This window comes from Poecilia mexicana, unplaced genomic scaffold (genome assembly GCF_051168715.1).
Source record: "Poecilia mexicana isolate PSO_F unplaced genomic scaffold, ASM5116871v1 scaffold_15, whole genome shotgun sequence".
Lineage (NCBI taxonomy): Eukaryota > Metazoa > Chordata > Actinopteri > Cyprinodontiformes > Poeciliidae > Poecilia > Poecilia mexicana.
In genome coordinates, this window is record NW_028263384.1 from 28595487 (window position 1) to 28618854 (window position 23368).

At 39.2% G+C, this 23368-nt stretch overlaps 1 protein-coding gene across 1 annotated transcript in view; it reads left to right on the plus strand.

Moving 5' to 3' along the window:
* The first annotated feature begins 15125 nt into the window (after nucleotides 1-15125).
* Nucleotides 15126-23368, plus strand: part of adgra1b (adhesion G protein-coupled receptor A1b) — a 182799-nt gene continuing 174556 nt past the window's right edge. The window contains exon 1 of the mRNA XM_088013200.1: nucleotides 15126-15958. Within this exon, the coding sequence (XP_087869326.1) occupies nucleotides 15741-15958 (218 nt within the window). The 5' untranslated portion in view covers nucleotides 15126-15740. The remainder of the gene's footprint in view (nucleotides 15959-23368) is intronic.

Here is a 23368-nt window from a genome sequence, read left to right on the forward strand (position 1 = left end):
ATGTTTATGACAGGTGTTATGTCATGTTTATGACAGGTGTTATATCATGTTTATGACAGGTGTTATGTCATGTTCATGACAGGTGTTATATCATGTTTATGACAGGTGTTATGTCATGTTCATGACAGGTGTTATATCATGTTTATGACAGGTGTTATATCATGTTTATGACAGGTGTTATATCATGTTTATGACAGGTGTTATGTCATGTTCATGACAGGTGTTATGTCATGTTCATGACAGGTGTTATATCATGTTTATGACAGGTGTTATGTCATGTTTATGACAGGTGTTATATCATGTTTATGACAGGTGTTATATCATGTTTATGACAGGTGTTATGTCATGTTCATGACAGGTGTTATGTCATGTTCATGACAGGTGTTATGTCATGTTCATGACAGGTGTTATGTCATGTTTATGACAGGTGTTATGTCATGTTCATGAAAGTGTCATGACATTCTTATTCACCCCCCTTCAAATAAAGTGTTACCGAAGTGGGTATGCTTTTATTAAAAACAGTGACAGTGAATTCATCATAGGATTTGCTAACAACATAAAGTGTAAAATAGTGAGGGGAAAAAGCTTCTAATTAAGCGCCCACTGTTTATTAATCATCAACAACATTTTGATATTTTGCTGTTTGCAGGTCTTTACTTTGTTTTTCAAAAGTTTGGATAATGACGCTTTCCTTACATTTTTGGCCTGTGCACTTTGATTATCAGTGCAGTTTTTTTATTTTTTTAAGTTTTACTTCTCTGCTCCATCAGAAGAGTTGCTATGAGCCTTGTCAAATTGAGCTCTCAGATCCCCCTGATCAGAACAGCGTGGGAACACATGGATGCAGAGACTTACATGAAAGCTCCCGAATGCTGTGCTGGGGAACCAAAATGTCAGCGGCATGCCTGTAGTGTATTAACTCATATTGATTGGATGGATTTTTTTTTTTTTTTTTTTTGCTACCAAATTTACAGAGAGTAGTGCAAAAATCTCTTTTTTTAATGCAGACTGTTTATATTTAAGTAGTGGGACTGTGTAAAACCTGAGAGTAAGAAAAGATGTTATGGAAAGGCAAACAGAGACAGTCAGTTTTAACAGACTTGCAGTTAATCGTGGCATTACTTTTTATGCTACAGGTCAGAGTGTAATCAGGCTTGAAGTCATAAAATTGAAACTTAAGTGTTTAAATTGGTGATTAATTTGAGTTAATTAGCAAGAAAAGGTGATGACTTTTTCACTTAGGGCCTCGTTGGCTTAGATGCTTTTTCCCTTAATGAACAAAATCACATTTTAAAAATTGCTTTTGTATTTACTCAGGTTGCTCATTAACCTGAGTAACAAGAAAATAACCCCGTGTGACTTTTATTGGGTTTTGTAAAAACTCACAGATATATGTCTACAAAAGAAGAGAAGAATCATTCATTTTATATTCACAAAACATTCCCTAATAAGCCTCAACAATCTCTTTGAGACGCAACAATTTCATGTTTCCAAAGCAGAATAATATGTCACAAAATGGAACCACACTGTTGGTTCCACTGCTAATCTGGTGATTTTGTTTGCATGGCACCATTTATCTACTTTTCCACTGACTTTTACACCAGAAAACTGAGCAACAACATGGCACTGGTCTGCTCTCTTGCAGTTTACCTTGAAACTATCTGAAACCAAGTTCTGCTGAGCACCACTAGAATGACCCAAGTACATTCACTGACTCTTGTTCCCACAAAAACTACTAACTACTAACTTGCATGCATGAAAACCAACCAGAAGGGAAAGTTCAAACAAACAAACAAACAATAGAATCTAATAACAATCCGTGCCATTGTGACTGATTTTTCTTCGTCTGTGTTGGGGATCACAGGATCAAACATGTCAGAATAAAACCTCCTGCAAATTAAATCCAACTCTGATGTTTCAGAATAAATGCTGCAATCTTTCAGAGGATGATCAGCATGAGTCATGATGGAAACTCACCCATTTAACATACAAACCAGAACTTGTTAGATGTTTTTTCTCAGTCCATCTTTTAAAACCTTTATTTTGTGAAATGTATCAGTGAAAATGCGTACTTCGTTATCCGGTTGACATTTCGTTGTCAGTATGTATTTGTTTGAGAGAGAGAAAGAAAACTACAACACTGTTTAGTATCTCTAAATTGCAGATAGAGGAAGGACTGAAAGACAGACGAAATATTTTATTTTGCATCCAAAAACAACCTGAATTGAACTATAATGTTTAAAACTGAGATTCTATCTCCTCACAATCAACGATTCTTTTTCATAGTCACATAACTAAGGTGTCAACATAACCTGATAACATAAAAATGTGGGCTGTGTTATTACTGGTGTTGACAGTTTTGAACTTTTTAACTTCTGAGCGTTGTGAAGCCAACTTTAGAGACAAACATTACACACACGTTTAATCCGCCATGCGTTCTGATGCACAGAAACAAATCCGACGCCGTTTCGTCTCTGCCTCTGTCACTCTCGACTGTTGCTGTCTCGACAACAAACTAAGTGAGATTTGGCAGCCGTGGGGCTGTGCTTGCCTCACCTCGCTGAATCATGATCTATGATGTTTATACAGCCATAAAATCCCCTCCAGAGGTGAAATGCTCGCTGCTTCCCTTAATTAAGAGCAAGCAGACATAAACACAGACTACCACGCACAGCTCAGACACACACATACTCACAAGGGAAACGTAACACATGCATGATTTAACACCCGCGCAGACATACAGGTTAAAAAGCCATGCCTCGTACAAAGTTGCAGAAAATGCACAAATTCAGTCACCGCATATATTTTTTGTTTTTTTGCTTCAGGCGAAGGAAAAGTAGATATCAGACTCAGCCTACATCAGTTTTTACATTCATAATCATCAAGAAGAAATTTAGATGAGACAGATGTCTCCCTTGGTGCTCTTTACACTCAAAACACTTAATGTCAGGACGGCGATCAATAAATAAAACTTTAATTTTCTTACTCAGGTAATTCTAAGTGCCCATCTCTTTACTTTAGTTCAGAGAAATCCAGACTCTTGGGGACAGTAAAATCAGAGACTGCATATTAAATGGAAGCATAGATTAGAAAAGTGTTGAGAGCTATGATTTTATTGTCAGTGTTAGTAGTGAGGTGTACACACTGCACAAATCCAGACATCAACTCAAGGGAATAAATCCAGCTGAAAACAGTCCACTGTAGATGAACTTGTCTCTAAGGGCTCCAGTCCTTTAGTGCTCATCTTATCCCGAGCAGATTGGCCTGTTCGCTGCTGCTTGTTGTTTAGTGAGCTCTTATCTGCTGCTCTGAGCGGAGGCAAGTCGAACATCCATGGAAACACATGGCTACTATCAACAACATCCTTCACTGAAAAAATATGTACTTGAAGCATTGTTTCATTTGACAACTTTTTCAATTTTACCACAAGGCAGCAGGTGGAGGCATAGTAAAAACAGAAAGCATGCAGGGTATTCAAAACATGCAGTATCTGATTATTACAAGTCAAGGTTATACTTTTTAAAGTTTGCTCAATGAGTTACAATTGGAGATAAACTTTTTTTCTCTCTTTTTTTTAACTTTTTTCAGAGGAAAGCTGAAATACTCTGAAACTATTTAGATTTTATCAGCATGTCCTAAAGCAGGAATCCTCGACTCCAGGACTGCAGAGCCATCGTCCTTCAGGTTTTAGGTGTCTGTGCTTCAGCACACCTGAGTCAAATAAACGGGTCATTAGCAGGACTCTGGAGAACCCGACAACAAACTGAGGTGGAGATTCAGGCATTTGATCGAAGAGTGTTGAACCAGGGACACATCCAAAACTGTGCAAGTCTGGATTAAAGGACCCCTGTTCTAGAGTTTCAAAGAATCTTTTACAGAACCGACAGGACATTTAAGTACCAGTTTCAGTTGAAACCAGATATTTACATACACCTCTGATAGCTTGGCTGATTCTTTTCCCATCTGAGTTTGACCGTTTGGATGCTTACGCTTTTCCTTTTTCATAACTGCTCAATTTGCATTCTCCTGTTTTACCCAAATGCACCATGTATGTGTGATGCTAATCTTTATTGAAGAGCTAAATTTGATTGGCTTGATTGTGTTTTTCCAAATGGCAGCTCACTTGACTGCAGTTGCTCAACATACAGCATAAAAACGATGCTGTATTTATTTGATACGCATGTAAACCAAAAGAGCTGTTACCAAAATTGTTTGGTATGAATTCCTGCATTGTTACAACTCCTCTAAATACTGACACATTTCAGCTTATTCACTCCAGGGGAATATTTCTCCATTGTTTACCAACCTACATCCGAATCACCTGTTGGTTATTTACGTCACATGACTCATCTGTCTGGCCTTTCGTCTGTTTTTCTTTTCCGTGTGTTCCTCTGATTGTGAGTTCTGTTTTCCTTGCTGGGCTGGACATGATAAGATGAATTGGGATGTTACTGGTCAACTCTCATTTGCTTTTCTCTCAACACAATAGCAGGATGTGATTTCCCCTAGTGGCAGTCTTAAGCCTGCATGCAGCCTGGACTGCAGAGTTGTGGCCTTTATGATCCGACGGCGACCAACATAAGTAACATAAAGACTATGAGGAAAGCATCACACCCCATATTTAGAGTCTATGAATAGGCCTTTACCCCAGACGTGCTTCTTCCTGAAAAAACATTTTACATATTGCCTTCAGTTTTCAAGAACAGCAATTTAAGAAATCGGCATACTCACTCCTTGCTCATGTACATTCTTTTCTAAGATACTGTACCTGCGGGCTTCAGATTGCCATTTGCAGGTCAGCCCTTCCCTTGGCCAGGGATTGAACCCTGCACAACTGGCTCCATGAGTGACGCCAGGGAATCTACGTCAACATTTTGCTTGGCGAGTTTCCAGTGTCATGAACTGTGGGGAGTGCAGAGGAATGGAATGAGGGGGAAAAAAAGACCAGGAAAGAGAGCAAATATTTTTAACTACTGCAGTGCGTCACAGTAATGTATGGGTCCATCTGCTGAGGACAAAAGCACTGAAAAGGAGAAGTGTCATCTGCCAGGATCAGATCCTGACGTCATCAAAACAATCCATTTCCCATCTTATTATGACTCCATTATGACCACAGAAGGTGATAAATAACTCTATGTATTTTGTTCTTCGTTTTTATAGCATTTCTTTACTGCATGCATAAACAAAAGAGGCCGACATGCGGGACATGCTTGTGTGTGTGAGTCGTTTGCTGTCAGGAGACTGTTGATTCAGCTGGAGTCTGAGCGCCTGACAGCCAACTGACATCCTATGTCATCGGGTGCTGCTGCACAATCATGACTCAATAAGCCCAGGAAATCAGGGGCGCGCAATAGCGTGAAATACACACACACACACACACACACAGACACACACGCAGAGAGATCAGGGCTAGTGTAGAGGAGAGAGCAGCTGAGCAGAGGTTAACCTGCCTCAGGGGGTTACTGGCTTCAACTTACATCCAAGGCCTCCCTGCAGATTACAGTTTGTGTGATTATGAGAAACCCTTCAGGGTGAGCAGGTTTTAACTGGGGTTAATCTGCTCTCTAAAGGAACATTCTGTCACAGAAAATCAAAACATAAGCTAGTATTTATTCTAAATCATCTTCAGACACACAGGTTGTTTTGCGGTGTGAGATCCTTGTGTTGAACATGTATTGTTTAAAAAAAACAAAAACACATTGAACATTTCCATAAACTATAAAAGCAAATATTAAAGTCCAGTATGTTGCTAGCAGCACATCAGATTATCATCAGATCAGGAGAAACTCTGAAGCCCGTGTCTTGATTGATCTCTGGTAGTTTAAGTTTCACTAATGCTCATTTCTGTTGCTGGCGATTAATTGTGGAATAAAAACAGATCAATCTGGCAGGTCATTTCTGCTCCGGAAATGTTCTGTCTATTTAGGATGAAAATCCCTCCAGTTGTGCTTTGTCATCACTTCCACCAGAGTCGACTGTTAAATAATGCACCCACATGGCTCACCGAGAGGTGAAGAGAAAGGACATAAACTTACCCAACTCACTCAAGTTTTCCCAGTGTCTCACTTTCCCCAATTTATTATGTTGCAGCTTTTTTCCAAATTGTATTCAATCAATCTCTTTCCTCAAAAATCCAGTGTGTTTTTGAGGCACTGGCCAAAAATGTTGAGGATTTTTGGCTAATGCTACAGTTCACTTCAGTGATATTTATTGTGCTTCTTCAGCCTTCAGGTGGACAAAGATGGAAATGTGCAGCATATTTACACAGGACGTCCAAAGCAGGTTTAAAAACAGACAAAGCAGTACCTTCACTGAAAGAGTTCATCAACTTCAGGGAGACTTTTCTGGAGTCTGTTAGCTCAGACTGGCTCCCTGTGGTGCAGAGCCACAGGCTCCGCCCACCGGAAGCCCAAACAAAACAAACAAAAAACTAAACAATTACTTGTAACTCAAGTAAACTCTTATCAAAATGTACTAAATAAAATAATCATAACACTGTGAGAAAAAAATAACTAAATAAACCTGTAAAAGAAAGCACTCAATACGTCCCGATGACATCATCACAGCATCATGTGACTCCCTCTGGTCTTTACAATTTAACTTTCTCTGGACTCACTGTGATCTTCTAATAATTTAAATCAAGTGAAAAGCATAAAGTCCCTTTTTAAAACATTCAGGCTTCAGAAATACTCCCTGAGCTCCACTTACCTCAGACTTTCTTTTGGGCAGTTTCCATAAAAACAGGCATCAGCAATTCACGGTTGCACTTTAAATAGGATAAATCAAAGTCAGACGTGTTTACTTGGACTTTTACCTTGCATTTTATCAGATTTATGTGTTCTTTTCATTTGAGCAATTAGTTGGAGATCAAACCACAACAAATTTGGAGTGAGTTCCCAAAGTGTTTGGGCATCTTTTTATTGAATTTCTGTGAGAGAAGGATTCTGCATCTCTTCTTTTATTTGTGGTCTCAGGTTTAAATCAAGCCAGGATCCCAGAGTTTGATGGATGGATAAATCAGGTGAGGTGATATAGAAATGGATTATGATAAATAATTTAAGATCCTTTTCCATAAATAACATGACATGTAATCAATATGATGTTTGTTTGCATCATTTACTACTCTTAGCCATTTTTGTGAATCGTTCCTGGAGATTTTTATTCAGCCTTGACTTTTTGTCCTTACCATAATGTCACTTCCTTTAAGCGTGTTTTTCCTGTGTATCCCACGCAGTTCACAATCCAGAGTGGATGCAACAAAGTGCAACAGATCCAACAGCTGCCAGCCTCCTAGTGACCTTTGGGCAGAACCACAGTTGGAGCAGAACAGCTGGTTCTTCCTCGGCTCTGAGAGAAAGACAGACGTGACGGGACCCTGGAGCAGAAACTCAAGTCGGTTCCCAGAGAGCAGACAGCCGTGTCTGACCCAGTAAACCTTTCCAAGTCAATCCATGATGGTTGCTTTTCTTGAGAGCTGACAGATTAAAGATGATTCTGAACTTTGTTTTCATTTTCCTCAAGAACTTGAACCCATCAGATTAATGTTAGGCATAACTAAGAATCGTAAGCTTCTGAGGGTCCAGAACATTTTTGATGAAGATTGAATTTCTAAAAGGTTTAATTACTTTGTCACTATTTAATTATTTAGTAATGACACCTCTCCTTTTTAGCCCTTACAGAGCCAGTTGTTATAAAAATGCTACATATATTAAATATGTCTTAAAAAATTATCTCTTTAAAAACTTCTGCACTTTCATCACAACTTTTTAACAACGGTTTTACATGTGTTGCACTGAATAGTAGTTCATCATGAGCTCAGCGAGCCTCAGTCCCACCAGGTGTTTGCTAATTGCTGCTGGCTAGTCTGAAGGAGCTGAGTGGGGGATTTTTGGACCAGAGCTGTCCTGTGAGGCGGTGTTCTGTCAGATAGCCATACGCTGTCAGGATAGCATACATGCAGTTAGTATGCATGCCCACGCATGCGCATTAAGAAGACCGACCGTCAGTGGAGTTGTAAGTTCAGCAGAGGGAACAAGTTATGACGAAAAGAAGTCATTAAATTGTTTATAATATGATATAATATGATAACTAGATAGATATGCATGTGTTGTCGTGGTTTCAAAGTGTATTTAAAGCAGAGTCTAGCTGCAGCTGCAGTCAACTACAACACAGGCCCATGTAAAACTCATTAACTGCTAAGTCGGGATGCCATAAAGCTGTTAATAACCAAGTGTATGATGATCTACGTCATGATTCTATGTTGCTGATTAAATAAAATCATATGGTAATGACAGCGTATACATGTCTGAGCTAAGCGTACGACTATCTGACAACATATGCTGATCTGACAGAACAGCGGAAGCTTGGAAACTGCAGCTCTGAGGAAGAGCTGTGTCTGTACACAGCTAATTGGTTGCCATGGAAATTAAAGGATTTCTCAAACCTTCATGAAAGAATCAAAGGAACATTCCAGGTATGTTTTTGAATAGAGAATAACATAACATGAAAAGCTAAGAACAGTAAATTTTGCAAATTTACTGACTTTTAACAATCTTATGATTAGTCTTAGTGCTCTTGTTTCTTTTTCTATGAATTTATCAAGAAACTCACTTTTTGTTGTTGTTTTTTGAACAGCCTGTGTTTAGCAAGGGGGTTTTGTGGCAACCAACACTCTCATGGATTCCTCCAATCCTGCGCCTTTAGTGCTGACAGGAAATAGAAAAGTGATGTCTCTGTTGGGAGGCCATGTCAAGGATGAGTGCAAGGAATTAGTGATGGTTAAGAAAAAGAAGGCCTCATTTTCTGCACGTTGTCACGCAGAAGGAATCACATCTAAATGCTCACTGTAAGCCACTCTCAGCAACTACACAGAGACGGCGCCGCAATGAGCTAAAGCGTGTCGTTTTAATGGCAAAGGAGGCAAAGAGGAAAAAGAGAGATCTACTGACAGGCGTGAAATATCTACTGTGGGAGATCTTCAGTTCTGAGATGACCTATCTCACCGCTGTGAACAAGTAGCAATTATTTTACAGAAAGGGGCATGATAGGGCAGGATATGGGAGCCCAGCTTGTTACCCTGCACTATTCTAAGTTTACAGCCATCAAGGCCAGAGTTCATGAGAAAGCCAGCACACCCCAGGGCTTTTTTTAGATTCATTCCTCACACACAATGCATCTTTGTTGGATGCAAGTCCAAGATACATTTAGAGATGTCTACAAATGTTGTTTTGTGCATCCTTTTTATTGTTTGTGTAAAAGATGAGAGACAGATTCTCAGGGGGAACGATGGGGAATTCCCTGGTCTCCTCAACAGAACCTAAAACTGTCCCTTAATATCCAGATCAATAATAATAGATCACACTGGTGAAAGTGTTTTTGACATGATTGTCTCATCGTTTCTCTGCACAAATGTATTCTTCCCTTTCCCAGCTCTGTGAAGGAGACATTGCTACATGCAGTCCCAGAATAACTCAAGATAAGCAAAGGGCAGCAGGGAAGTTTTTCTTTATTATTGAACAAAGCTGCAAAAATAGATCTATAGTGAGATCGCCACACAAGGTTTTTCTTTTCTCTTTTACACCTTGGGATTAGCGTGATATGTTTCAAAATATTGTTTCTCATTGCAGAAAGAAAGACTGATTGTTTTCATTGTAGTAAAGAAAAATAATTTTCGGATTGGAAACATGATAACATGGCTTGTTGATGTTATTCTTTTGCTTTCTTTTCATTCTTATTCCGCTCCTTTTCCTCTGCCAGGAAACGTTCCCATGGTACCTCATCTCTTCATCTGGTTCCTTCTCACGCAGCTGAGATTATGGAGGAAGACTGGAATACTTATAGTGCAGAAAGAGCTGCAGATATATCCCGTCTCACCGCCAAAACAAAGCACTTAGCGTTGAGGATGGCCAGATGGGAGCAGGGCGACCTCCGTCACCGCTCGTCATGACAAATGAGCGTGGTTATGAAATTTCAGGGAGAGTTTATTGAAATGTGGAAACAAGAGTTGAGTTTGTGTACAGCACATCTATAGGACTCAGGGGAAAACAGATGTTATAAATGAGTGCCTTCTCCATTCTGCGTGCAGTCTCCCTTCAAACAGCGTTACTAAAGAAAATTTAATTTGCCCTGTTTGTAAAAGAGGTGAAAGTAACTGGAACAGAAAGTCGGTGCTGGCATCTGCTGTTGGATGTGGCTGCATAGCCAGCCAATACAGCATGGAAGAAGGCTAAATTAAAAAGGTTTTTACATGCTCTAAACCTTTACTGACATCCTTGAGCCATACCACGCTGGTTGATGGTCAGTGGCTCCACCCAGTCACTGGAGCTCTTCCCGCTCACACCACATTGTCCTCTTTCTGAAGTTTAAAAGTAGACTCGGTTTCCCAAAGCCTTTTGGCATCTTCATTTATTGATGGTAAATTCTGTCTAAGTGCTCTCTTTAACCAATGAGAAATGTACTTCTTGTCCATATTTAAAATTATAATCTATTTTCTGACTGTGGCACCATAAATTTAACCCAAAAATGCAAGAAAGTCTTTTCTGTCGAAGTATAAGCTCTTATATAAATTGCTCTGACATGATTTCATTTGGCTTTTCTTGTCCAAACTCCTTCAGGCTTTAAGCATCTTAAGGGCCACTGACTTTTCTGTCTGTTACTGGTGTCACAACAAAACCTGTCACAGGTGCCTGGTGCCCTCTCTTGTTCCATCAGTTTTTCAGGATGACGTGTGGCTGGCCGTGAATTGTATTTGATTCACCTAATGTCTTGTTTTCTACAAGGTTTCTTTGTTGCAAAAAGGTTCTAGGTTGGAAATGTAGGCACAGATTGTTTTGTGTGGTGATGTACGCACACACGTTTGTATTCCTACTTATATTAGGACTTTGTATTGACTTCTTTTCATTTTAGTAACTGCAATCATTTTCCCTAACCACAACAATTACTAATATACTTAAGACTATCATGCTACTGATAAGCTGAGGAAACTACTGTTGGTGCTTCCATCTAACAGTAAGGCTGAAACTGATGGTGGAGGTAAAGAAACTTTCTGTATTTACAGATAAAATACATATAGTTTGGGGAAAAGTGATGCTAATGGTGTGAAAAGATTACCAGGAATGTAACAACCAAACAACTTTATGACCACCTAAAATGTGTCACACTATATTTCACACTTTAATGGGATTTTCCAAATTTGATGCAATTCAGTTTAGTTAAAAATGGTCTTGGAGGTTCTTGAGACTTCAGGACAATCTTAAGAGGTTTAAAACAACATGTCTACATTCAGAGGCTGAGGAAAGGCTTCTTGATTTATGATAAATAATAAATGTGACTGGTTAAATACTCACAGTTTGACATTTTCATATAGATTAATATCGTCATAAGCAGCAACTCAGAAGATTAAAACAACATTGATTAACCACCAAATTTGAATAAAGATATAAAACATACATTTTTGTAAGACCTTGTTGATGAGGGTAAAACATTGATACCATTTGCAATTGAAATAAACTGTAACACCCTAAATGCAGCACAGTAAATTCAGTCCCTAATCCACTTTGCATTATTAAACCTTACTCTTTTCAAAGGCTTTTTGATCTCAGCTGTTTCTGCAGGCCCAACCACAGAGGATATATTACTGTATACGTTTTCCTCTTTCAAACCCTTCAGATAAGACCAATATTAATGACCGTGCTATGAAGCCAGAAACCACCTGTCACATTCGCCAGAAGCCGTGGCAACGGTTCTGACCTTCTTTTACGCTAAATCAGCAACACGGCTCGAAGTCCATAGGGCCCGAATAAGTTGAAATGTTAGCTGTTAGCCTTTATCTCAGAAGCCACTGCATCCTAATGAGAGTCTGTCATCCAGAAGTGCTCTGGCCTCTGCAAGTGAAGCTGGTAAATATTTAGTGAGGGCTCCAATTGCTGCTCCTTCTCCTATTTGTCGCCAGGTAATAATGGATAGCCCTGAACAGCGATGTGAGAGGGAGAAAACGGCAGAACATGCTTTGCAGAAAGATATTGTGTGCAGTGTCTTAAGTAACTCTATTCTTTAGCTGTGCTGTAATGAGGCTTTATCTTAAATTTGCAGTACGATCTTGAGTTTCCTAAAACGTAATCTCCAGCTATAAAACTTTTTTATTGTTCTAATCATTTTCCTCACGCATATGAGGGATTTGGTTGGTGTGAAAATATGGCCCCAACCAGAGAGAAAACAGGCTTGTGTGTATGAATCTGTTTTCCATTAGGAGTGTACAAGTAGCTGAGTGAACAGCTATGGCTGGTAGCCAAGGAAAAATGTTTCTGCAGGGTCCGGTAAAGACGGATCGCTTCAAACAGTGAGGTCAGCTGTAATGGTTGATTTTTCTTGAGGCTTCTCAGGGTCGGCTGGCTGGACAATCCTCCTCTGCACTTACAGGAGGAACAAGGTAATTATACATCTGTATAAACAGGCCTGACTGACAGTAGATGGGAGTGTTGTGGGAGCATGAAAAGAAGGAGGACTATACAAGTGGATAAACAGAGACAAGTGATGGGTCCTGCCCTGTGTAGCCTGCTCCTATAGGGAAAGGGGAGTCTTGGTTTGTTTGTCAGACAGGAGAATTGGAATCATGTAGTATCATGGGCTGCTTGCAGGGTCAATGGGAGAGGCTTTAAATCTTCTTCACAGCCCTTGGGTCTGTTTTAAAGACAATGTGGATAAAGACAGAGGAACTTTCTACACGGCGCCGTGTAGGAAACACTTCACCTTGGTCCAAGGAAGAACAATCAGTCAAGCTCTTTCTGCACCTGGTCCGCCTCCGTGATGGACGTCAACAGGGCTAATTATGTGGGATGTTTAAACTCTCCATCCCAGTCAAAACATAAAATCTTCAGAAGTATTCAGAAAATAATTGTAAAAAAAATTTTTTTACACTTTTTTGCAGTAAAAAGAGAAATTGTGGTTAAATTCAGATCCAGAGAAGCTTAAATGTGGTGAGATTATAAAACAATGTCCCAAACCTTGATGGACATCTGTTGGACCAGCAGACATCCGAGACTAGAGAGTGTTTAGCTTCAGCTAGCGTAGCATAGGCTAAGTGGAGCGAATCTTATTCATAAAGTCATTATGCTATTTATATAGCATAAATATGACTTTAAAACAATGTTAAATGAAGAGCAGCTTCACTTTCACCAACGTTTCTGAAAAAAGCTATACTGAGTGCAACAAAACCAACCCTTTCATGTAGTTGTGCCAAACTACCAGTTGTTGGATTCAAACAAAATACCTATCAATCACTCCACATCAGTTTAGGTGAAATTCTATTTTACTTCATTAATTTCACATAAACATTTTTTTTATGTTGCACATTTCTGCAAATTATTTCTTTTTATGACATTTGTGAAAAGGTTGGGGAGGTTTTGTCAAAAATGGAACCGCAGTCTGTCTCACAACAAAACAATAAGATACAATCAAGATTGTGTCCGTAATGCAACAAAACACTTCAAATTATGTTAATAGTTTTATTAGTTACAGTAAGAACAAACTCATTTTGGGACAGTGGGCCTGGTTGTCTTTGTTTCTCTCTATTGAGATTCAAAGTATAATATTTCAGATTTGCTTTGCTTGATTAGACTGAATGAAGACTGAAACAGTGCATATTGCTCAAGCTGTAGCAACCCAAGAACATAAGGGAAATGAAAGCACTTTATCTGGAGGAAAAAAGAAACATCATTAATCATCTCAATGCACCCAACAGTGTGTTACTGTGTCCACCTGGTCTCTTGCCAGTTTATTCATCATTTTTATTATATATTCAGTGAAATGAATGAGAGCTTTACAAGTTTGCTCTTTGTGTGTAAAAGTGTCTGATGAGGGAACAGCAACCAAAGCTAATCAAAGCTGTGCAATATGGTTATCAGTGTAAATCTGAACAGTGGCTGCAGAATGGAAATATTTTTCATATTTTCAGGACTAATCTAATCCAGTGTTTTGCTTTTTGAAAACACCTTGAATCATTTTGATCCATTCCACCCATAAAACTGAGAGACAGTTCAGTGGACAAAGCTCATCTTTCCAGAACTATTTAAATGCTGCATTTTATTTGGAAAGTAGAAGTAAAAGCAATTATGAACACCCAACTCAGCAAGTCCACCTCTGGCCCTGTGCACTCTCCTCCCATGTGCAGTTAACCCGGCGTCGCTTGTTCTTCACCACATTGACCAAGTTGGGAAAGACAGTGCTGACTTCAAAGAAATAATATAAAATAAAATAATAATAAAAAAATATTACAAATCCATAAAATTTCCCAGAATATATTTTGATAGCCTTGTTTGTATCTGGAACCATATAGTCACATTCCAACGGATGCCAATAGATTAAATTATTTTTCAAGGAAAAATAGTTGAATGTTATTTGTAACAATATTGGCAGTACCAGCCTAAATTCATAAAGTTTTGTAAAAGTAACAGTTTGTCATAAAATATTGTTGAATAAAATTAAGCTTTTTCATCAACAAAAAAAATGGCAAAAGACAGTCACTATTTTATCAGCAATGAACCCAAATAATAGTAAAAAAATCATACAAAACCCACAGTTTATCTTTAAAATTGTCCTCATGTGACTAAACGTGAGACTATAAAGGTCTCAGAGTCTGGAGGAAGAGTGAAGAGTGAGACATGGAATCCAAGTTGCTTTAGATCCAATATGAAGTTTAAATTGCCAAGTGCCATGCCAACATTTAGAGACGCATGTTAGTTCCAACAGGGAATCTGTGTAGTATTGTCAAGAGGAAGATACAAGAAACCAGAGCCAAAAATGCAGATGAGCTAAAGGGCATTATTAAAGCAACCTGGGCTTAAAACCTCAGCAGAGAGGCTCATCTCCCCCACGTCACAAACAGGTGCTGTGCTGTACATGGACATGCTTTTAGTTCATTTCTGTGATTAAATACATATTGAATGTCGGGACTTTATTGAGATGCAAACAAGAATCATCAACAATAACATTTTAAGGATGTCACTTAATAGGAGTTTCGCTTTGTGACTTGAACAACTAAAATAAATATGTGTTGACGTTATCTGACTTCAGTAAATGCACCTGTACTCAAGACTTTACTGAATGTCGAGAGGTTTGGAGCAAGAAAGGTGGCCAAAAAACTGCACTATTGCAGAGGAAGAGACCGTTTAATGTGCTCATTTCACACGTCATTAAAAGTAGAGCCTGTCCGGAGACTCTGGACACCGCGGGGGAGGGACTCTGGACGCCACATGCGCAACAAGTCCGAGGGCGCACAGACTGCGGCGGCGGCAGCGGCTGGGATCCCGGCGCGCTGCGGCTCGGAGCGGAAAAAGGACTTGACGCTGACCACGAGGAGGAATTTTGATTGGCTGATTCATCTTCATTCTGGTTTGGGCTGAAGGACGCACAGCCGCCAAGTTTATCGCAACTTTTGGACGTGCGTCACTGGAAGTTTTCGTTAGACCTTCAAGCATAACGAAGACGCTGCGGAGTTCTTTTAAGAGCATGGAAAGTTTACGGTGGCGGGATTATATTTCTGGTTTCACAGACAGAAGAAGTTCAGCAGAGGATTTAAAGCGCTTTGTGACTCAGCAGGTGACCGACGCGGTGTGACACTGTCTCGACGTTTGCTCCACTTTTACTGAACGCGATGTGAGATGGTCCCGACTTGTCACAGAGGCTGGGATGACATAACTTGAAGAGAAAAAGGCTCCCTCTTTTAAAAGCAGCGTTAAGCCACGATGAGAGCGCTAGGCTTCCTCTGCCTAACAGCCCTGCTGTGGGAGGCGAGCCAGAGCAGCAGAAACTGTCCGGACCTGATCGTTGACAGCTGTCACTGCTCGGCTGAGAGGTCCAAGGAGCTGAGCAGGCATCACGTCCGAGTCAAAGTGCTGTGTGATGATGTGGACCTGATGGACACCCTGCCGCCCAGCTTCCTCCCAAACAGAACGGTTTCCCTGTAAGTAGGAGCCATCATGAGTTAAACATCACTGACAGCTGAGTAGACTCAGAGCCTTTACAGAAGTCAAAACAATCACACTATTATCTGTTTTATAGGAGCTTTATATGAGTAACGCAAAGTAGTGCAGCTGTGAAAAGGTGGCAGAAGGATTCATTGTTTTAAAAAGAAATCTACAAACAACCTGAGAAATATAACACACAGCGTCTCCCTCCTCTTAAGTGGATATTTTGTATTAAAACTTTCTTTCTAGTAGCTTTGCAAAAATGTAAAAAGTTTTCCAATTCCTTTATGTAGTTTTTTTGAAAAGATGGATGGAGAGGATCTGTTTACACCAATTTTAAAGTCTTGCCACAGATTCTCAATTACAGTCTTCTTGTTAAAGCCACTTTGCAGGATTTTATTTTATGTGTCTGAGTAAAGGGGGCAGGATATAAAAGTGTGGGACACTTTTATTTTTCAAATGTTTGAAAATAACATATTCCTCCCTCTGTCACACCAATTCCAATAAAATAAATATATGCTTGTGGATGTAATCTGACTTTATGTGAAAAACTTAAAGGGATATAAATACTTTTACAAGACGCTGAATGAATTAACTCGGCAGGAATTTGTTTTAACGGGTTCAACACCATGCATGGCAGCAGACAAACAGGTTTAAGGAGGTAATTTTAAAATAGGTCCAGAGAATATTTCTAGTAGAAAACTTAAAAAGGTCACTGAAACTCTATTTTAAGTAATGATTGCTAACTTTAAGACACTTTTTAAGAAACAAAAATCAGAATTAAGAATAATGAAGACATGAAATAATGCCTACTTGGAGAAAGTGAAGACGTTATTTATCAAAGATTGACTTAAATTAGGAACATTTCAGTAATATAAATGTCTAATTTCCGCATAATAAGTATTGATCATGTCAACAGTTTTCTTAGTTTAAATATTTCTAATTAGGCTTAAAATTCACAGCAGATGTCAGCAACAGCCCATGTTATCCACACTTAGAAATCAATGAGCTAGGGGATAATTATTGAACACATGTAGAAAAGGATGTTCAAAGGTGTGGAAAGCCGAGAAACCAGCTGAAATATGTCAGTACTTAGAAACTATTTTTGCTGCTTTGTGCAAACAAATATTACTGGAAACATCTGCTGGCCAAGGGGGTTATCGACGTAAATCCATAACTTTCTACTCGTAAGGGATTTAGAGTCCCAACCTGCCTGTGCAAATGTTTATTTATGGCTATTTAAAGTCGGTCGTCGCTGAAATTAGAAAAAGTTTCTTTCTGCTAAAAGGTCAGAAAACACTTGTGAGGAGAAGGCATCTCTCCAAGGTTTTGTATGTGGCACAAAATGTTTCTCTGAAGTCGCACTGACTGATGGGACGCTTTACTTTCTATGAATTTTTGATGAAGTAAGTGTCGCTCATTAAAGTTTCTTTATTTGAACTTAATGTTTTTGAAAGATTTAGTGAGAACAGGAAGGGCAGATGAATGGTGCTATTATAATCTTATAATTCTGCTTGACAAAATCTGCTGCCTTTAGATCCTGATTGAATCTGGAGTCTCTCGGCTCTTTGCGTTTTTGGTTCTAAGTTCTCCATAGGCCAAGCCAAAATATGTCCTGCTGTTCAAAGGTGATGAATAGTCAGATGTCAGTTTTTTAGATATATTGATAAATGACTGATGTGTGTATCTGCTTAGATTTGTTGAACTCTTAGTTCCCTCCGGTCTCACTGATCTCTGTCATGCTGAGACTTTGGTGATGCCTCCTGTTCCATCTTGATGTTTGACCTGTTGATTTGTGTGATCATTTGAAAAGTCGATACTTAATAAAAGCAAAAAACGGAAAGACCATGGAAGTTTTTTCTGTTTAGTAGATAAAAATGTTTAGTGTTTAGTGTCTGATGTTGTGCTTCTAGTTGTGTCAATTTAGGCTTTTGTTCAATTAGAGGTGAAATACTTTTTAACAGCTTCCCAGAATGTAGTGGTTATCAAGAACCATTTGTATTTAGTTGTGGTTTGTTCACTGATTGTTCACTGCTCAGAGGTGATTAATCTGAAATCTGATTTTTTGGTGCTTCTCTAGTATTCAGTGCTCGAATCAACAGAATTATAAAAGGTAATGTATATTAAAAACAATGCGTAAATCAGAGAAATGCGGTTCTGCTTCTGCTAAATATCAGATTTTATGTGTGATTATGCATGCATCCAGTGCTAAAATGTGAATTATTTTAAAGTGTAGTTCTTTCTTTGGAAATATTTATTCCATCTTTGCAAAAACGCTTCTTAAATATTAATACTTCATCTTGTGATTTTGCACTTAGTTTTCCTATTCCTTACTTTTATTGCTGCTTTCGAGCTGCACCTCTCTTGCTTTGTCCACGTAAAGTGCTCGCTGTTCCTTGTGCAACGTATTATTTGCATTGCATTCAAAATTATTCAAACACAAATTGTGCAGGTCCACAACTGAGAAACCTCCTTTAGCATTTAGTCCTGTCTCTTTTTGCAGATCAAATAGCACTTCAAATGTTAAAAGCGTTGATAACTCTTCCCTGCATATCACCACTCTGTCTCTTTTCAGGTGCACCAAAATGCTGTGAAATTAATAGACTGCTTTATTATTAGAAACTAGATGCCTGGCTTTGGTGGGCAAAAAGGGAAATTGTAAATGTGAAGGCCCTTGATGAGTCTGAGCCAACGACCACTCGTTCCAAACTACAAGCACGGCTGATTAATGAAAGGCACTTTGCATGCAGCCATTTATGTAGAGTGACATTTCCATTCCTTTATATGGGGAGTGGTTAATGGCTTTGTTTTATTTTTTAACATTTGTCAAAATGGAAATGTTTTGTTGCCCACAGTTACTAAAAAAGGGTCTGTATGAATAAATGAAATAAATGTAAAGCATTTTCCTTTTTATTCCTTTATTTCTGAAGTTAGCACTGTCATTTAGAATATTACATTCAACAATTATCAGGATGTGTAATGTAACCATAGGGCTCAAATTAGGCTTTTTCATGGTGGACTGATTGCAATTTTGTAATTTTCTTAAATCCATATATGATATAAATTAGACATACATGATTTAATAGGTGTGTGTGTGTACCTTCTGCAATATTTTAAATGTGTTTTGGTCATCTGCAGAAAAAACACCAACAAACCTTTGATGGTGTAAATTTGACCACTTTTTTTTTTTTTTTTTTGCCAGAGTTGCTTAATTTTCATTAGTTTCATCTTCATGGAGATGGTTGTAGTTATAACTGTAGTTATAATTATTAACTACTGTTAATAATTATAATTATTAACTGTAGTTGAGGTTGGGGCCTTGCCAGAAGCTTAATGTTGGCCTGATCAATACATTTCAATTTAGGTGTGGGGATCAATGTTCAGTCATGTCTTTCAATGATGTGCTCAAATTTCAGTAGATGAATACGTCATTCATCCCATGACTGAAATTTGGGTACCCAGTTGCCCAAGAGTCCAAAAAAAAAACACAACAATCTAAACAAACAAGGTATATTAGACCAAAAACATTGCACTACTACTAACATCACATGACCCTCAAGTTCATGAGCCCCTCCCATCATCAAGTTGTTATACAGTCTAATGTCAGACTAAGGGTCTAAAGATCTCCAGAACCTCCCAGTCCTCCAGTGTAGTGAGATGAGCCTCTCATTGTAGCGGCTTCTCTGCTTCACCAGGATGTTATGGTGGGAATGGTTACCACTCTCCATAATGGTCAGCATTGTGCTGCTCATCCTTCTCTCCTCCGCAGTCTCAACGATGTCCAAACTACTGCCAAGTAGTTCTCCACCATTATTATTTCAACTACTAACAACAACCCTTATCATTATCCTCAGCATGATTCTCCCATCAGAGGGGTGCTGGTGCCCATCTCCAGCTAATGTTTCGGGCAAGAGGTGGGGTCACCCTGGACAGGTTGCCAGTCCATCGCAGCCTTCAAGACTCAACTAATTTTGTTTTTGACCAAAGCCCAAAGCAAGCTTCCCTAATCTCCACTCACCTCTGCACAGAGTAGAGTTCCGTTCTCCAATTGGCTTAGCATAGGGCAATAATGTTGTTGCGCGATGCATGTAACACACATGAATGTGCTTCAAAGCTCAGCACAGCCGGAGCCGTTTTCAATCTAAATGGCTAATTAGAGAGCTCCAGTCTTCCAAATTAGCTCCAATAATCTTAGAGGAACCTTAACAATGCTGTTTAAATCACTTCTCTCCTTGAAAGACGAACCACCACAGGAACTGGAATGTCAACAAAATGTCAGCAAGGCATTGATTTAGAGTTACATACTATCTTTTTACAGAAAACGAAGCTATTAACCCTCCTCAGCATGCAGACTCTTTAGTGACCCCAGTCACCAGTACAGGTCTGTACTGTAGCTGTCGGTGATTAGGAGCAGCTATTGCTGCCCGCTGGTGGACTATCTGACTGCCCCTGGGCAGCTGTGGCTACAATTTAGTGGCCTTTAGTGATGCAGAAAAAAATGTATCTTACAGAGAATCACAAGTCTTAAATCTGGAAATTCTGAATCGATTCAAATGAATCTCCAGACTGTTTGAATAAAAACACTGGTTTCCGAATCAAATCCTGACCCTAAAAATCAGAATGGAATCGCTAGACACTAAAATATTTGCACCTCTAGTAGCGCGTCACCATCAGCATGTGAATGGGTGAATGACTGAAGGTAGTGTTAAGAGCTTTGGGGTCATCTGGACCAGATCCCAGCCAGCATGCCTAGTTGGGCCCCATGTGGGGGAAAGTAGGGCTGTTATATGGGTTCCATATGGGTTTGCCCATGTAGGGCCACAGCCCTCATGGGCCCTCAATGGACAAACCCATGTGGGGCCATCGTGGAACCCGCGGACAAACCCATATGGGACCCATATGGCCTGCCCTCCTTTTCCCCACATGGGGCCCACCTAGGCATGCTGGCAGGGATAAAGCACTATACAAGTGCGGGTCATTAATTATATTCGTTTTTATCTTGAAATCTGATGGCTATTCTGTTAAAGATTATCTCTCCAATAATCAATGATTGTTGAGACCATGACCTCAAGCCAAAGGAAAATTTTATGGACTATGCTGCATAAAATTTTTTTTTTAAAAATCGCCTAATTTAAATGAACTCAACCGTTCCTGAGAGAGTCCATTTCAACAGCCCAAAAATAAATATGAAATTCATGACACTGATGAGTGGAAGTTAACTGACTGGCATGCCATGACATCCATGACCTTGTTGAGAGAGTTATGGTTCTGCGTGTGTGTGTGTGTGTGTGTGTGTGGGCGTGTGTGTGTGTGTGTGCACGCGCTTTATGCGGCTTTGGGACCCCTGGGGATCTGTGGAGGTCTAAAGCTCGCCTTGCTCTGTGCCTTGCTGAACTAAATCCTACAGCTAAGTTGTGCAGGAAGCAGTTTTCCTGCATTAGGAAACATGACCTTTGTCGGGCTGAAGTGGCCTCCCCATCCACTCTTTTGTTTAGATGTGATGTGTAAATATAGGGAAGCATGTACATACCACTCTCTCCCTGCACACTGCTTGGATCTCCAGAATCGCTCCCTGTATGCTCCGTTCTCACCTCTTTGAGGAACTTGTCCCACCGTTTCCTGAGTGACAGCTTAAGCACAGATGTGTCACTTTTGAATGTTCTCCCCGAGAACCAAAAGCCATCTCTTGTTATAGGCACAGATTGGGGTATGTTGCTCGGATTTTTATTACAGCATCTATAAAATGTTTATGAGGAACAGGCCCTTGCAGCATTGGAACACCCTGCTAGTGCCAAAGAGAAACAATTCAATGAGCAAATCAAGGAGCAGTAGCATGAATAATAGAGATGGAAATGAGCTGTATGCAGGAGTGAGTCAGTAAGTCTCTGCGCTGCATAGTGCCCTCGATTAACACCTGTGCCTGTGTTTTCCTTATCATCTGTGCTGCGGGGAGTGGAAGTTAAGGAGTTCGGCCTGACAGCTTTGCCAACCTTGGGACCTATCGTTTGTAATTGTTTCTGCAGTTTTGAGCAGCAGCGTTCCTCTGCAGAGCAGCAGCCCAGATTGCAGCTGACACCCATCTTGGGTTGTGCGCTAACAGGCGGACACGTCACCTGTTAGCTGAGACTTAAAACTACTTATATCACATGTTGTCACATTAGAGTCACAAACATCAATGTGTTTTATGTTATAGACCAAAGGAAGGGGAATGTTATAAAATTAAACACAGTTTTCACTATTTTAGGAGGAAAATATGTCAAATGTATATCTTGTAATTGGAATTCAGCCTTCATGTGCCAATATTTTGTGAAACACCATTCACTGTAATTACATCTTTAACTCTTTTGGAGTTTGTCCAGAGCTTTGTTCATCTTCACACCGTTTTCTTTTTGCAAAATGATTTAAGTTCAGTCAGTTGGATGTTATCTGTGAACATCAATATTCAATAGTTGCCACAGATTTTCAATTCTCATCCTCATTCCTGCCATAGAAAAGCATTCCCACATCATGGTGCTGCCACCACCAGGTCTCACCTTAGCGATTGTGTGTGTGTGCAATGGACAAATTTTCATTACTGAAATCTGAAATATTGAAAGCTTCTTCGTCGTGTTTGTAAATAATTCACTTGAAGAAAAGTGAATTGCCTTCAAGGTTGGCATTTCCTGACCCTGAAATAGAAAATAGAAACAGAAAAAACATGTATTCAAGGTTAGGATATTATAAAATAAAAAAAAAAGTCAGAAAATAAGTAAGTAAAGAAATCTACATGGAAAGTCAATTAATAAAAGAAACTGTGAACAAACGGGTTTAGTAAAAATGAAGAGGAAAAAACAAGTCATGAATGGAACCAGTATATTTTCATAAAACCAATTTGTTCACATTTTAGTGCACCAAGCTGTAGAAACATCATATGCATGATTTTATTTTTTATTATATTCAATGAATAGTTATTAATAAATCAATCCCTTTTTCACAGATGGTTTTGTATTGATGGGTGCAGTTTGCTAAAGGCTTTCTTTCTCTGCTTCCCAAAACATAACCGCTTTAAAGAAATGAGCTCAACCTTTCAAATCGAGGGAAAACCTGCATCAGATGTGAGACATTAAAACAGAAGAAGACTTTTAGAGCAAAATATGCCAAAATAATAATATAAAGCAAATGTTTTTTTAGTAATTATAGCATTTTATCCCTGTTTGGATCCAAAATTGAAATTTAATGATTCATTCCACCACCCTTGCTGATGAGCATGTGTATGTTTTCTAATAGATATATTGTTATGAATGTTGGCCAAAATGTTTGGTGTGCACCCTAGTGGTTTGTGGCAAACTGTAAATGTGACTTGTTAGTGCTTTATTTTTCACTCCAAAGTCAGATTTGTGGAGTTGTTGTGTCACCAGATTCTCCTC